At 41.9% G+C, this 16,963-nt stretch overlaps 2 protein-coding genes and 1 non-coding gene across 5 annotated transcripts in view; 2 read left to right on the top strand and 1 right to left on the bottom strand.

Moving 5' to 3' along the window:
* Nucleotides 1-361: 361 nt before the first annotated feature.
* trnag-ucc lies at nt 362-433 on the top strand. The gene has a single exon. It is a non-coding gene; the product is annotated as a tRNA-Gly (tRNA).
* Nucleotides 434-1,008: 575 nt separating this feature from the next.
* polr2d (RNA polymerase II subunit D) lies at nt 1,009-4,783 on the top strand. 2 transcript variants are annotated; one of them, XM_036002299.1, is made up of 5 exons: nt 1,009-1,321; nt 2,623-2,803; nt 3,696-3,791; nt 4,533-4,644; nt 4,683-4,738. In XM_036002299.1, the coding sequence occupies exons 1-4, from the start codon at nt 1,243-1,245 to the stop codon at nt 4,609-4,611; spliced, it is 435 nt and encodes a 144-aa protein (XP_035858192.1). In that variant the 5' UTR covers nt 1,009-1,242; the 3' UTR covers nt 4,612-4,644; nt 4,683-4,738. The 2 variants fall into 2 exon arrangements, with proteins under 2 accessions (XP_035858192.1, XP_031159684.1); XM_031303824.2 differs by having other exon boundaries at nt 1,010-1,321; nt 4,533-4,783.
* Nucleotides 4,784-8,565: 3,782 nt separating this feature from the next.
* LOC116052958 (dual specificity protein phosphatase 14) overlaps nt 8,566-16,963 on the bottom strand; it is a 12,418-nt gene continuing 4,020 nt past the window's right edge. The window contains exons 1-3 of one of the 2 annotated variants that reach the window (XM_031303823.2): nt 13,220-13,272; nt 9,678-9,996; nt 8,566-8,874 (exon numbers count right to left, since the gene is read on the bottom strand). In XM_031303823.2, the coding sequence (XP_031159683.1) occupies nt 8,664-8,874; nt 9,678-9,988 (522 nt within the window). In that variant the 5' untranslated portion in view covers nt 9,989-9,996; nt 13,220-13,272 and the 3' untranslated portion in view covers nt 8,566-8,663. Of the gene's footprint in view, nt 8,875-9,677; nt 9,997-13,219; nt 13,273-16,963 lie in introns of those variants that run through there. The other variant, XM_036002298.1, reaches the window with a different exon arrangement.

Below are 16,963 nucleotides of genomic sequence, written 5' to 3'. Positions count from 1 at the left end.
ATGATGTATGTGTATGTTGTGTGTGATGTCTTTGAGCTACTGGGACCTTGAATTTCCCCTTCGGGATCAATAAAGTATCTCTCTATCTATCTATCTATCTATCCATCCATCCATCTATATATCGTCATTGCGGTTTTTTGCGACATTTATTTTGCTGTTTTTGAAGCCTTAATCGCATTTTACGACGTTTTTGTCATTTGTATTAAGTCTTTTTTGATAAATGTCTTGTAAAGAAATTACTACGAAGCGAAATAATCGCTTTAAATGTTTGTTAACGTTAATCTCCCATATTAAGGAACATCGATACACTGAGGAACTGCCCCAAAACTGAGTTCAGATCCAGACCCGCAGCTTACCGTAAGCGTTGGTGGTATAGTGGTTAGCATAGCTGCCTTCCAAGCAGTTGACCCGGGTTCGATTCCCGGCCAACGCAAAATTTTTTTTTTTCTTTTTGTGTCTTAAAATGAGTTCCACTTTTACCAGCAACAACATACCAATGATGCATCAAACATTTAATTACAATAATATAAATGTATTATACAGAACGAGTTTTTTCTTAAACTTTTTTTGGTTTATTTTTATGCGAATACTTTTGAATGCAAACGTTTGAATGCAGGACTTTTACTTGTAACAGAGTACTTGTACACTGTGGTATTTTACTGAAGTCAGAGGTGTGAGTACCTTCTCCTCACCACCGTTTCTTTCTGCCGGTAACCGGTTAGTTTATGTAGTCAGTCCCGCGAGGTGTTGTGACTTTCAATGTCCACCAGAGGGCGCCGTGCTTTTATTTTGAAGGAGCATAACTACAGGCAAGCTATTTATATAGGATACTATTACCTGTATAATTGTTTTTTGTATTGCTGGATATTTTTTATAACTACTTAAAAAAGTGTGATCGGTTGTATGTAATGCTTTTATTTCTTGTTTTGTAAATTGCGTTGTGTGAATTAAAACGTAAAATAATAAAAATAAAAAAAATACAAATACGCCCGGAAGTGATAGCTTCAAGAACCGGAAGTGATTGTATGTGTTATTGTGTGGCTGGAAGGCGCCGAGCTCGAGCTGTAACGTGTGTCCGTGTTTCAGAGTCGTTGGAGCCGCACAGATTGACCGTCTCACCGCCGGGACTCTGTGCTCGGTCCCCGGTAACGGCTGCTGCTGTTTGATGCCCGCGCAGCCGCAGACTGTTGCCTGGTAACCGTTAACCGTTAGCTGTTAGCCGTTAGCTGTTAGCTGGGTGTCATGGCGACTGGAAGCGGCGCGGCTCCGGCTAATGTCGGAGATGTTGAAGAAGATGCTTCACAGCTGCTGTTTCCTAAAGGTCTGTTAACTTATAACATTAAATGTATAAAGTTCTGTTAACTCAGTGTTTCTCAAATGGGGGTACGTGCCCCCCCTAGGGTGCTGTAGTTACTTCTACTGTCTGAATGAAACAGCCCCAAAATCACCACCACCAAACCCACCAGACTCCATGTAAATAATCAGGACTTTTAGCGTGTATAGAGCCAGCATATCTCCACCAGACTCCATGTAAATAATCAGGACTTTTAGCGTGTATAGAGCCAGCATATTTCTACCAGCCTCCATGTAAATAATCAGGACTTTTAGCGTGTATAGAGCCAGCATATCTCCACCAGACTCCATGTAAATAATCAGTACTTTTAGCTTGTATAGAGCCAGCATATTTCCACATGTAAATGAGTGAATTCAGGGTTTATTTCAACCAAACCAGAGTGGTGATTGTTGGAACAGTGGAAAGATGAACCAAGACGGCTTTTGATTTAGTTTCTATCCACTTTGAATGAAGTGTGTTTTACCATGATAAAAGTAGTGATTATTTACATGGAGTCTGGTGGGTTTGGTGATGTGATTTCTGACATCACTGTATTCTTTCTCTTTATATAGACTGGTTAGGGGATAAATGGCTTAAAAACACTGTTCAAAGGGGGAACATTATTGAAAACAGCTTGAGAACCAGTGAGTTAACTTACAACATATTTAATATGTATGAAGTTGATGTAAACCGGCTCCTCTCCGCTCTAACAGCAGTATAAACCGCTGCTTAGACATTTGTCTCCACTTTTATACAACAAAACAACTACTAGGGTAAATACCCGTATCTGTAGTATCTGTAGTCATATCAGGGAGTGGTAGAATATAGACTAAAAGTAGTACATTTACTTAAGTACCGCACTTCAGTAAAAATTATTTATTCTGATTACTTAAATCTTGATATATTCATTTTTTTTTAAATATTTTATAGTTAAATTATTTAATTTTATAGTATTTTTTTTAATAGTTGTATTATGTTAATTTCTATTTATTGTTAACTTAATTATTCATTTTTTTTATATATATATATTTTACTTTTTTTATTTATTCATTACTTTTTTTAATATTTAGTCTATTTTTAATAATGTAAATTTCTTTTAAATGCTAATAATTTACATTAATTTTTAAGAATTTTTATTTATTTGTAATTTTTATGTTTTAAACCAAGATTTTTTTATTCATGCTATTACTGCAGTAGCAGCGTTTCAATCCAGTGTTTCCACAAGCAGAACTCCAAACATGGCCCCCGCTGCTCTCTGATTGGCCCGTGTGTTGTTGTCGTGGTTACAGAGTTTGAGAACGCGGAGACCCTGCTGAACTCGGAGGTGCACATGCTGCTGGAGCACCGCAAGCAGCAGAACGAGAGCGCCGAGGACGAGCAGGAGCTGTCTGAGGTCTTCATGAAGACGCTCAACTACACGGCCCGGTTCAGCCGCTTCAAGAACCGCGAGACCATCACCGCCGTACGCAGGTACCCCCTAACACCCCCCCATCACACCGTACGCAGGTACCCCCCTAACACCCCCCCATCACACCGTACGCAGGTACCCCCCTAACACCCCCCCATCACACCGTACGCAGGTACCCCCCTAACACCCCCCCATCACACCGTACGCAGGTACCCCCTAACACCCCCCCATCACCTCCGTACGCAGGTACCCCCCTAACACCCCCCCATCACACCGTACGCAGGTACCCCCCTAACACCCCCCCATCACACCGTACGCAGGTACCCCCTAACACCCCCCCATCACCTCCGTACGCAGGTACCCCCCTAACACCCCCCCATCACACCGTACGCAGGTACCCCCTAACACCCCCCCATCACCTCCGTACGCAGGTACCCCCCTAACACCCCCCCATCACCTCCGTACGCAGGTACCCCCCTAACACCCCCCCCATCACACCGTACGCAGGTACCCCCCTACACCCCCCCATCACACCGTACGCAGGTACCCCCCTAACACCCCCCCATCACACCGTACGCAGGTACCCCCCATCACACTGTGTCTCTGTCTCTCTCTGTCTCTCTCTCTCTGTCTCTCTCTCTCTGTCTCTCTCTCTGTCTCTCTCTCTGTCTCTCTCTCTCTGTCTCTCCCTCTCTCTCTCTGTCTCTCTCTCTCTGTCTCTCTCTCTCTGTCTCTCTCTCTCTGTCTCTCTCTCTGTCTCTCTCTCTCTGTCTCTCTCTCTCTGTCTCTCTCTCTCTCTCTCTCTCTCCCTCTCTCTCTCTCTGTCTCTCTCTCTCTGTCTCTCTCTCTCTGTCTCTAAACAACCAGTAGTAAATACTTCTGATATTATTATAATAAGTTAATTATAATAATTATAATAATAATAATAATAATAATAATCTGTCTCTGTCTCAGTCTCCTGCTGCAGAAGAAGCTCCATAAGTTTGAGTTGGCCAGTTTAGCAAATCTGTGTCCTGAAGCTGCAGAAGAGGCCAAAGCCCTGATCCCCAGGTCAGTCTGGTCCACATCACACCACAACCAGAACCAGAACCACATCACACCACACTACACCAGAACCTGATCCCCAGGTCAGTCTGGTCCACATCACACCACAACCAGAACCAGAACCACATCACACCACACTACACCAGAACCTGATCCCCAGGTCAGTCTGGTCCACATCACACCACAACCAGAACCAGAACCACATCACACCACACTACACCAGAACCTGATCCCCAGGTCAGTCTGGTCCACATCACACCACAACCAGAACCAGAACCACATCACACCACACTACACCAGAACCTGATCCCCAGGTCAGTCTGGTCCACATCACACCACAACCAGAACCAGAACCACATCACACCACACTACACCAGAACCTGATCCCCAGGTCAGTCTGGTCCACATCACACCACAACCAGAACCAGAACCACATCACACCACACTACACCAGAACCTGATCCCCAGGTCAGTCTGGTCCACATCACACCACAACCAGAACCAGAACCACATCACACCACACTACACCAGAACCTGATCCCCAGGTCAGTCTGGTCCACATCACACCAGAACCAGAACTGTAGGGCGCTTTGCTGTCATTTTTCTATATCTTTTGTTGACGTTTTTGTTGTTTTTTTTTTCACGTTTGTTCCTTTATAAAGGGGGGGGGGGGTCTGTATAATGATGTAACATGTTGTTGTTGTTGTTGTTGTTGTTGACATGTTGTTGTTGTTGTCTCTCCTCTAGTCTGGAGGGGAGGTTTGAAGACGAGGAGCTGCAGCAGATCCTGGACGACATCCAGACCAAGAGAAGTTTCCAGTACTGAGACCAGAAACCTGTCTGTCTGTCTCTCTCTCTCTGTCTGTCTGTCTGTCTGTCTGCCTGTCTGTCTGCCCGTCTCTCTGTCTGTCTCTCTGTCTGTCTGTCTGTCTCTCTCTCTGTCTGTGATGATGTCACTCAGGTGGTAAAAAAGTCACAATAAACTTTAGTCTTTTTTTAACTTGACTGTTGACTGGTCGTCTCTAAAGCTCTGTCTGTTATTGTTCTCTGTATAAACATACAGCTGTGTTCAGAGTAACAGTGTTAGTGTGTTGAAAAGAGTGAATAATCCTCAATAATCCTGAGAATAGCTTTTAATTCCATAATATCAATGCATTGGGAACGCTGCATATTCAATTCCACATCAAAACATGACCAACATTGATCAAAAAAATAGCAGTATTTGCATTTTTCTTTACAAACTTCAGCATTTACTGTATGAACTGAACGATGTCCCCAGAGTTGGCTTTACGTTGAATCACTGCACTAATATTTAGTTGCATAACCATTATTTCTGACGGTGCAGATCCATATGTCCGACACGACTGAAGCGTGGTGTCTTGACGTCATACATCCATGGTTGATGCTCCACGCCCCTGACCGGCAGCTGATTGGACGAACGCCTTGACGTGGGTTTGGCTTCTCGAGAATTTCAACAGACTGTCATGGCGGCTCGTTGAGAATCCGATCTCATATTGGACTAAAATAGTTCATCGAAACGTGTTTCTGAAAACATTTTAAGAGAGAAATAGGCCGTGCAGTTGCTGAATCTGTCTTCATTTCAGATCAACAAAGGTCAGTTTAACAGATTTTCGTCTACTTCTACTGGATAGTCGCGTCGCGTTCAACGGATTAATTTGCATAAAGATGGGCATCGGCCAGCTTTTGGACGCGCAGCCTTCCCAGGATGCTTTGCGTGCACGTTGAAGTCGCTTGACGTCACCCAGAGGAATAGAGTGGGGCGCGGCGCCACAGAAGCGTCGCACGGTCAAATGGATCTCTACCGTAAGAACTGCTCCACATCTGGAGTCACCTGTGAACAGGTGTTCCAGCCCAGGACCATTGAACTACGTTCCCCAATTCCTCTGCATTACTGGGTTTGGCCTCAGAAACAGCATTGTTGATGTCACCTATGGGATGGGGGTCTGGGGGTTGGGCTGGCCGCTCCATAACATCCATCTTCTTCATCTGGAACCAAGACTTTGCTCGCTTAAACGTGAATTATACTTAGGGTTGGGTACCGTTCTGGATTTTTACGATTCCGATGCCGAACCGGTACTTTTAAAGCGATTCCGATTCTTGAAAAACTGAAAAGAGCGGCTTTTTACGTCCGTTTTGGTGAGCCCAGAGGGAAAATTTGGCATTTTAAAAAGTAGCCTACATTTACGGTAGCTAGCTAACGGTAGACTACAGAGAGAGGGGGATATTTTTACGTCCGCTTCAGAGCGACGGAGGGAAAATATTTCAGTCGACACATTAAGTGGAACCGAAATGAGGAACAGAAAATGTGCGTTCTAATCCGGTCCGATTCCTACCGGTACCGGTTTCGGTACCCAACCCTAGTTATACTAGACACATCCAAGGTTACACACTTACTGCTGTGTTTTGGGTCATTGTCTTGTTGAAAGACCCATTTCAAAGGCATTTCCTCTTCATTTTATTTATATATTTATTATTTCAGGACAATGCACATTTGATGAACATGTACGGCAGTACACGTAAAAGTGCCAGATTGTAGCCCAAGGGCTAATTTCCATCTGTAGTCCATTAAGCAGGTTTAAATTACAATACAAAGATATACAGCAGCAACATTTGCTGTATTAAACTGGGTAAAACGGGACGAAAGAAAAGAAAAACAGGACAATTCATTAGTAAATGTTAAAACTGAGACACAATTCATTAGTATGCAGTGTTGTCATTACTTAAACGTGAATTACACTAGACGCATCCAAGGTGGCGCGCCATTGTGACGTCAAAATGACGTAATATCCTGCCGGATCCGCCTGATTTATAGCGCGCGAGCAGAGGTCGCGCACGGCTCTTTTTTTTTTCAGCGCCGCGCAACAAAGCGGAAACGGGAGGCCTGAACGAGCTCGCCGCCAACGTGACGCCAGGACTCTCAGAGTGACTGCTGGTCTCTGGTGAACTCACTGGTTAAGATGAGATCTTTATGGTGAATGAAAGGCTGGATCCCAGTCTTGTATAAAGTACTCAAAAGCAATACTTGAGTAAAAGTACAAGTATCTTCCCAGAAAATGACTTTGGTAGAAGTTAAAGTCTCCTTTTAGAGTAAAAGTCTTAAAGTATCTGATATTTACAGTACTTAAGTATTCATAGCAATTGTCTGATATTAAATGTACTTAAGTAGAAGTAAAAGTAAAAAAATACTTTGATTATGAACTTTATGGCCAAAGGTGTGTAATGTTATCTTCATCACCACTGTCGTCGGGGTGATCATCGTCTGTTACCATGGCGGCAGAGCCTGCAGCAGGTGCTTCCATGACGCTATCAGTCATTATGCTTCCTCCTCCTCTTCTTCTTTAGTTTTGGCCTATTATGGTTTTTCTTTTTGCCACTTGGCCACAAACAGGCATCACGTCACCAACTGGAACGGAGCGTACATTATCTTGGCAATTTAGGAGCAATGATTCGCCAAACTTCCTTTTTTTCAGTGTAATAAATTTCTTCTGATTATATTTTGTAGTAACGAGTAACTAAGATGCTCAAGGGAGATGTAGTGGAGTAAAAGTAAAAGTTTCTGGAAATATAAATAACGAAGTAAAGTACAGATACATGAAAATTCTACTTAAGTACAGTAGTGAAGTATTTGTACAACACTGCTTGATCCCACCAAGTAGCTCATCCAATCAGAGCCAAGCATTGACGTCAACGCTGCTGCCAGTTCTGCCGTTGTTTACCTTTTTCTTCTTCTTCTAGTCCGTAGAAAGACATTGCTGTCGGTAGCCTTTCCTCATTAGCACTACCTCTGTTCAGGAGAAGACTGCAGCTAGTGTCGCGACCACCAGCGCGGGTATAAACAGTCACGGCGATCTCATGACGTCACATTTGTACGCGCCAGCTGGGCTGCGTCCGGTAAATAACAGCCTTTACTGGTGTGTTTGGGGTCATTGTCTTGTTGAAAGACCCATTTCAGCATAAGGTAACATGACCTCTTTCTGGTTAATTTATTGAATTTAAAAACCAGTGAAAACACCTTCAGCTGTAAAGTTTCCTTCACAACACCAGACAAAATAATAATATAATAATAAGAGTTTACTGGCAAAACCTAATGTGCATTATTCTGATTAATCTCCATTATTCTGATTAATCTCCATTATTCTGATTAATCTCCATTATACTGATTCTGGGATCGTATCCAGGTTCTAATAATTAGATGAACTGAACAGCGTTACGTTACGTTCTCTGGATACAGGACAGAAAACTCTCTGAACTCTAACTGAAATAAGTATGCTTTTAGAAATACAAGTAAAGCAAGTTTTTTATATTTTAATATAGTCCAAAATGTCTAAAAAAAAAAGCACCAAAACTTCACACAAAAAAGCAAAAGTGTCCCAAAAAAACTAAACAACAAGAATGTCAAATAAATAACATCAACTGAGTGGTTTTGGTGCCGAACCAATCAGCAGCTGTTCCCTTCTCTGATTCAGATATGGGGGGGAGACAGATAGACAGGCAGAGAGGGAGGGAGACAGACGGGGGGGAGACAGACAGGCAGGCAGGGAGGGAGGGAGACAGGGAGGGAGGGAGGGAGGGAGGGAGACAGACGGGGGGGAGACAGACAGGGAGGGAGACAGACGGGGGGGAGACAGACAGGGAGGGAGACAGACGGGGGGAGACAGACAGGGAGGGAGGGAGACAGATAGAGGGAGACAGACAGGTAGGGAGGGAGACAGACAGGCAGGGAGGGAGACAAGCAGAGAGGGAGACAGGCAGGGAGGGATGGAGACAGGCCGGGAGGGAGGGAGGGAGGGATGGGACATCTAACTGAGATAAAACCTGATTTAGAAGTCGGCCCTATGACCGTGTTGGTTCTCTGAGTCAGACGTTGACGCAGTACGCGGCCTCGGCGGCGTCCTGCAGAGCTTCAGGCAGAACGCCGGCGGACGTCCTCGCCATCCGGACGCTGTTCCTGCCGAACAGCGAGCGCTCATACTCCATCAGCTGCCGCCAGAAACCTGCGTTGGGCCGGATGAACGGACGCTGATCCAGAACCACTTCATGAGCCCGCCGCAGACTGAGACCCTCAAACCTGCAAACACACGGACCAATCAGACCCTTAAATACACGGACCAATCAGATGCTCAGACCTGCAAAACACACGGACCAAACAGACCCTGAAACCACTAAAAGTTCAGTTTTTGCTGCTGACAGACTCAGATTATTAATTTAAGTGAAACTACACCAGACTCCATGTAAATAATCAGGACTTTTATCATCATAAAACACACTTCATTCAAAGTGGACAGAAACTAAATCAAACTACCAAAAGCCGTCTTGGTTCATCTTTCCACTGTTCCAACAATCACCACTCTGGTTTGGTTGAAATTAACCCTAAATTCACCCATTTACATGTGGAAATATGCTGGCTCTATACACGCTAAAAGTCCTGATTATTTACATGGAGTCTGGTGGAGATATGCTGGCTCTATATACGCTAAAAGTCCTGATTATTTACATGGAGTCTGGTGGAAATATGCTGGCTCTATACACGCTAAAAGTCCTGATTATTTACATGGAGTCTGGTGGAGATATGCTAGCTCTATACACGCTAAAAGTCCTGACTATTTACATGGAGTCTGGTGGAAATATGCTGGCTCTATACACGCTAAAAGTCCTGATTATTTACATGGAGTCTGGTGGAAATATGCTGGCTCTATACACGCTAAAAGTCCTGATTATTTACATGGAGTCTGGTGGAGATATGCTAGCTCTATACACGCTAAAAGTCCTGACTATTTACATGGAGTCTGGTGGAAATATGCTGGCTCTACACACACTCAAAGTAGTTATTATTTACATGGAGTCTGGTTGGTTCTGTAGGTAATAACTGACCTCATCAGGTAGGCCATGATCAGGGCGGGAGATCGGCTCCGGCCGGCGGTGCAGTGGACCAGAGTCCTCCCCGTCTGGTTCTGGTTGATCCGTTCAGCCACCGGGTCAAAGTAGCGTCTGAGGGGGGCGTGAGGACGGTCCTGGACGGGGACGTGGAGGACGCTCAGGCCGTCCAGCGGTGGGTAGGACACGTCCTCCAGGCCGCTGGCGTTAACGATCAGCGTGATGCTCCTGCTGGAGAGGACGCCGGCGTTCAGGGCCGAGTCCAACCCGCTGAGGTACAGAACCGGAGACACCTGAGACACCGCCATGACCCGGTCTGAACAGAGGAGACAAAAAAGCAGAAAAAAACTTCAAAAACGTAATAAGAAAACGACAGAAAAAAATAGAAAATGTGACACAAAAGTAGAAAAAAACGATAAAAAAGTTAAAAAAGCAACGAAAAATTCAGAAAAAACACCCAACAGTAATAAAATAAAAAACGTTTGTTTGTTTTGTTAAAGTGGGAAAAGCAATGAAAAACACGCAACAAAAAAGCCCCAAGATCTAAATATATTTTACACAAACATTTTAAAAAAGTGTCAAAATGAAGAAAAACTTTATACAGCCTAACAAAAGAAACACAACTTTATAACAAGCAGCAAAAGAGTTGATCAAAATGCCAAAAAGTAGATATTTTCTGCAGATTCATGTTAACCCTCCTGTTGTCTTCCCGTCGACCAACAAGCTAATTTTAGTTTTTCTGGGTCCAAAAAACCCAGAAAAAATTAAAATTAAAATGCTGTGAAATTGAATAAAACTTGTGAAGAGAGTTGTAGGAAACCAGCCACGTTATTTTGTTTTAAAATTTGGTTGAAAGAAAACCCAAATTTGTGATATAATAACTTTGAAAATGGGTCAACAGGAGAGTTCAGTAGGCTTTATTATATTATGCACAAAAGATCACTCACACACACACACTAACACACGCACTAAGCTCTCTTAAAGGAGCTGCAGAACCATTTTACAACAAATGCCTCAGGTCAGGTATCCAGGCCTTAACACACGCACAGACACACACACACACACACACTAACACACACTTGGACACACACACACAGACACACACACACACACACACTTGGACACACACACACAGACACACACACACACACACTAACACACACTTGGACACACACACACACAGACACACACACACACACAAATGCATACACATATACACACATGCATACACATATACAAATACACACACAGACCCCCCCCCCCTCTCTCTCCTCTCTGAATAATGAGTGCATGAAGACACGTCAGCCTCTGTGGTTTTAGAGTCATGTAAAGGACATTGATTACTGGATAGAGAGCTGATGCTGCAACTGATGATGAGATAAAGAAGTCATGTTTGTTACAGTTTTTTAAAATCACTTTGCTACTAATTTAAGAACCTTAATGTCATTTTTCAAAACTCAAAACTGTCATCACTTGTAACAGGCTGTCCAATGTTCAAAACAATGCATGGTACATTCATATCTTTAAATACATCTTGCACAATCATTGGTTCACAAAACTAACTGATTGTGAAATAGCATTGAAACGTTACTTTAGATCACCCACACACAAGCTACCCATAGTTCACTGGGTCATCGTTCTTACAATCATTAAATATTGTAGTACAAAATTGGTGATACATGTTTCATTATGGTACTACATATAAATACATCCCATATAAATACATCCCTGTAAAAGTACTGCAGCAATAGAGAGAATACTAAAGACCAATGTGGTACGAATATATATATATATATATATATATATATATATATATATATATATATATATATGTATATATATATATATATGTATGTATATAAACGTATATATATTTTATTTACAGTATCCAGGTAAGTCAATTGACAACAAACTCTCATTTGCAATGACGGCCTGTCACATTCACACAGTTCCACATTCATACCTGGAAGCTGCCCAGTACCACCACAGTCTGATCTGCTGGCCACTGAGCAGTAAAAAAAAACACACACACACACACAAACACACACACCACACCTCTCTCCTCTCTGAATAATGTGTACATGAAGTCACGTAACCCTCCGTAGTTTTAGAGTCATGTAAAGGACATTGATGACTGGATAGAGAGCTGATGCTGCAAAGTTTCCTCTGATGCTGAGATAAAGAAGTCATGTGTGTACCAGATAAAGATCAGCAGCTGATGAGGGTTGGTGTAGAGCGTATATGAGCTGAGTGGTGTCAGTGTTTGTCGACCTCGGAGCAGAATGGCTGCAGTCACAGAGCTCTCCTTCCTGCTGTTTGCTCTCATCAACTACATCCATGCACAAGAACGGATCATCATCCCGATGGGAAACAATCTCTTACACCTTCTACCTCCCCGAGAACACCAACTCCTGCCTGATCTCCAGATCTGTTGGTGAGGAGAAGCTTGTCCTGTGGAACACCTCTGACCTCTGGTCCAACAGCTCCTCAGTACCTGAACACCTGAAACTACGACTTGTCAGCACGGTGGAAACGTCTTCTTACACCATCCTCAACCTGACCCATTCAGACTCCGGCCCGTACCGAGAGGAGTGTTGGACTGAGGGCAACGTGACGCATGAGAACAACTTCACTATTACTGTTTGTACTACTTTGACATATGGGACAGCTATCTCAGCGAGACTTGGAGAAACAGTGGACCTGTCATGTAAGGGAGCAGCTGATAATCTGGATGTCCAGTGGCTCAAACGGGACTCTAGATATGAACAAGAACCATGGAGCAGAGTTTTTGGGGACAATACGACATCAGTGATGGACAATGTTAGAGGAAGATACCAAGTGGTGACAATCACATCAGCTCTTCGTGTTTCCAACGTCACAGCAACAGACTTTACACGGTACAGATGTCTGGTGATGAACCAACAGCAGTGTGTTCACAGTTACACTGTACAGATGATCCTGTGGTATGAGACAATCTACGGCTCAGTGGGAGAGACCGCTGTGTTGCCGTGCACTATCACTGACTCCACTGATGAACAGCCCCCAAGTTGGAGGAAGTTTAATCTCAAAACAGACTCCTTCACTGACCTAGAACTACAAAACCAGACTGTTCCTTCAGTAAACCAAAACTACTCGCTGTTGTTTTCATCTCTAATGTTAAATCATTCAGGTCAGTACTCCTGTGAAGCCTCTATGATACAGCAATATTATGATCTGGTGGTGTGTCCCAAATTTGGCCCCCCTGCTGTAGAGCTCTTCTCAGAGGGAGAAGAAGTCAGTCTCAGATGCAGAGATTGGAGAAAGGGGCATGGTTGGTTTATGAAGTCACACCGAACAGAGGGAAGAATCTTCAGTGTAACGCCTGATCGGAGAATGAGCAGAGTGATCTGGTACTCTAATAATGGGAGCCTGGTTATCTCAGATATCTCAGTGGGAGATGCAGGGGAGTACTGGTGTGCAGTTTATGAACATGATTATCAGTGTGTGTCAACAGAGAGAACTGTGTTAGTGTACTTTGAGCCCTTTGGGATTTACTCCACCTTCTTCAAAGTGCGATGCTCAGTGCTCAGTGTCCTGCTGCTGATGCTCTGTGCTGCTGTAGTCGCTGTGAACCTGAGGACACGGAGAGGAGCGCAGCTTTAATGTGCATATCATAATTTCATTATTGGCTTTAATACAGCCTGGTATACACTGGCTTTAAAACAAGAGATGGACACATTCATGCAGAGAAAACATTTAAACTAGAACACAAAAGACAGAGAGAGAGATTACAGAAACAACAAACAGAAATGATGGGAAATAAGACATAAATACCCAATGATTATTATTATAATAATATTAAATAAGTTTTGAATGTTAGAAGGTAACCTTTGATCCTGACAGGGTGCAGATGTTCCCTTATCGTCTGGATTAGTATGTTGTGTATATATATATATCATCATATTATATTGTATATATTGTATATTGAGTTAGTTGATCTTTTCTTGATGTTGTTGTGGATGCGTGTGATTATAGGGGGGGTGGGGGTGGGGGGGTCTGCTCTGTTAGGAGACATTGGTTTAATAGTTTAACATGTTGGGAATTCACTTTTTTAACATTACTGTCACCTAAGAGTTTTATTACAAATCATTTTACTTGTATGTATGTGTGTGTCTGTGTGTGTGTGTGTGTGTGTGTGTGTGTGTGTGTGTGTGTGTGTGTGTGTGTGTGTGTGTTCCAGATGTTGTATCTTAAATCTAAAGATTATGTGATGTTGTATATTATATATGAAGGAATATGAATTGTCTTTAATACATTAATAATAGTTGTATCTTGCAGTGTTGTCAGTGTTATAAACGTGTTATTATATCTTGGTCTATATCTATAATCTATCGTCTGTATAATAAACATTATTAATGAACAATCAAACTTGTTCTGATTGTGATTTCTGATTAATTATTATAATCAACATATCTCTGGGTCTGTAAAATGTTTCTTATGTTAACTTTCAGTAAGTAAAGTTGATTTCTAGAGCACATTTAAACACACATTAATCTGACCAAAGTGCTGAATAAAAGAACATTAAAATGTAAATATCAAAACCCAAAAAGAAGATCCCAACACCAACAACAAGCAGCAGTTCCCAAACCCAGAATGATGACATGATGAGACCAGATAGAGAGATTAGAGAGTTCTAATGGCTCTTTATCCCAGATATAAAAACAGAAATGGAGGGAGACCATCTGATATGTGAAGGCAGCAGCTTCCACCGTCGTGGAGCAGCAGCTGGAAAGGCTCTGTCCCATATTTGGCAGTTAGCAGATGATCTGTATCTGTGTTTTATTATAAAGTTAATGAAATAAAAGGTGTTGTACTTTGTCTCAGCTACAGCTCTGAGTCTCTCCCTCTGCTCCCGTTTACCTCACCACTGATCTCACTTCATGTCCCGCCCACAACACTATCTGGTTGGTAGATGTTAGACGAGTATCAGCCAATCAGCACTCACCACTGATCTCACTTCATGTCCCGCCCACAACACTATCTGGTTGGTAGATGGGAGACTTTACACTTTACACTTTTTGCAGATTGCTCACAAACTGAAATCAAACGTATTACACAATTATGAAAACCTTAGACTCAAGGAGCAACACGTTGGCCCAGATGTGCACCACTATAAGCACAATGTCAGCCTCACATTCTTTGCGAAACAATACACACAGTGATTTCTAAAACACTGAACCTACTCTTATACATTAGACACAGAAGTATATCATGATGCCACATCCTTCCAAAGCACTGACTGTTATTCTACGTATTATGCTGAAGGCATTCACATCTATATTCTTCTACACTAATATTTATTTATTTATTTATAGCACCAGATTTTGCACCTTAACTCCTTCCACATTTTTCAACATCAAAACGTTCGGCTTGATTCAGAATGGTGTGCTACTATTTTTAATACTCTTAACATTTATAATTTCCGAAATATTCAACATTTAGCGAGCATTTTTGTCCCATTAAAGTGGATGGACTGAATGTTAAAAGTTGACATGTTTCATACATTTTCAACTGCTAGCTACTCATTCATACATTCACTGAGAAACTCCATTCAAACTTTAAAACATTCCACATCTTTCATACATTCAGCGTTGGTATTCAACTTTCAAATCCCATGAGTATGTTTTAAAATATTCAGTCTTCTTTGAGGCTTAGAAATAATGCCTTTCTGCCATTTTTACATTGGTGTGTATGGGATTGAATGCTCCAACGGCCCAGCTGACAGAGTGGAAAGAGGCGGAAGCAAAATTCAATTTACCTTGCGATACCATCCACAGTTTTAACTCTTCATACATTACTTTTACGCAGAGGCGCCGCCAGGAATTTTGGGCCCCACGACAAAAAATCTAATTGGGCCCCCTCTGCGCAGCTGTTGTCACCACATCTCTAGGACCTAACTGTCCCATCAAAAGCTTTTCATAACTCTCATTAAAGGCTTGCAACTGTCTTGCTTCTTATAGTTCAATACTAGTACTAGCACAATATTTACTGCTGGTGATTTGTACATGCATGCAAGTAGTAAGTAGTAGTAGTAGTAGTAGTAGTAAGCAAGCAGTATGCAGTTCACTATTTGATGCAAGATTAAAAGCAACCATAAAAAATATACTGAAGGCCATCTTTTACAGTCTCAATGTATATGTATTGTAAAATTTGACAAAATGGAAAATTCTCTTAACAAAATTATTATTATTATTATTATTATTATTAGTAATGAAAGATTTAAAAAAAGAAAAATGAACAAACTTAAATATATATTAACTTTTCAATCAAAATAAATTAACATCATCCTCTCAAAACAATGAAAACAGCCAATTTTTATATTTTACACATACACATATACATACATATACATATACATATGTATACATATATACATATATACATATACACATATACATATACATATATACATATATATATATATATATATATATATATATATATATATATATATATATATATATATACATATATATATATATGCCAACAAGAAAATAAAGTGGACATGTAAAATGGAATTTCCACACCAGGGTTATTATTATAGTGCTACAAAAAGATCAAGTGATCACTAAATCAAAAGGTTTTGAGGTTTGGAATATGGTCATAACAAACTAACAGTACCAGTGACATCAAATTAAAAGGTATGAATAAGAACAAAGGACTCCTGGAAACCCAAACTTTTCTCTCAAATAACTGGCATGTCATTGAACACCATGTTGCTCACCTTCTTCACTGGGACAGGGGGGGGGGGGGGGGCACAGTTAGGGGGGACTGGGCTGCTGCTGACTCATCTGTTGTTAAGTCTGCTAAAAGGGGCAGGGACAATGATTTAATATGAATATCTTGCTAAACGTTTCCCTGCACTGATTAAATGGTGATTAAATGTAGGCTAACACTAGTCTGTAGCTAGCTAGCTTATTTCACTATGGACATTAAGCCAGCAGGTTAATACCACGCACAGACTACAGGCTACCACCTTTCTTGGTGAAAAACTGGGTTACAGTTTGACATCCTTTACTTTGTCTTTCCTCTCTCTCTTTTCTCTCTTTCCTTTTTTGAAAACCAGATTTTGATTTAACGTTACTTGGCAACATCGTGGTCACTGTAGTTCTGGCGCATCTACTGACTACAACTAAACACCGTCACTGAGTGCTCTACGGCAGGACCAAACCACTTCATGCAGATACAGGGGGGTGGTCGGTCAATATGGATGTTTACTTTTTGGTCAATGGGGATATTTACCT

Source organism: Sander lucioperca, chromosome 6 (genome assembly GCF_008315115.2).
Source record: "Sander lucioperca isolate FBNREF2018 chromosome 6, SLUC_FBN_1.2, whole genome shotgun sequence".
In the NCBI taxonomy this organism is placed as follows: Eukaryota; Metazoa; Chordata; class Actinopteri; order Perciformes; family Percidae; genus Sander; species Sander lucioperca.
This window is presented reverse-complemented; position numbering and strand designations above follow the sequence as displayed.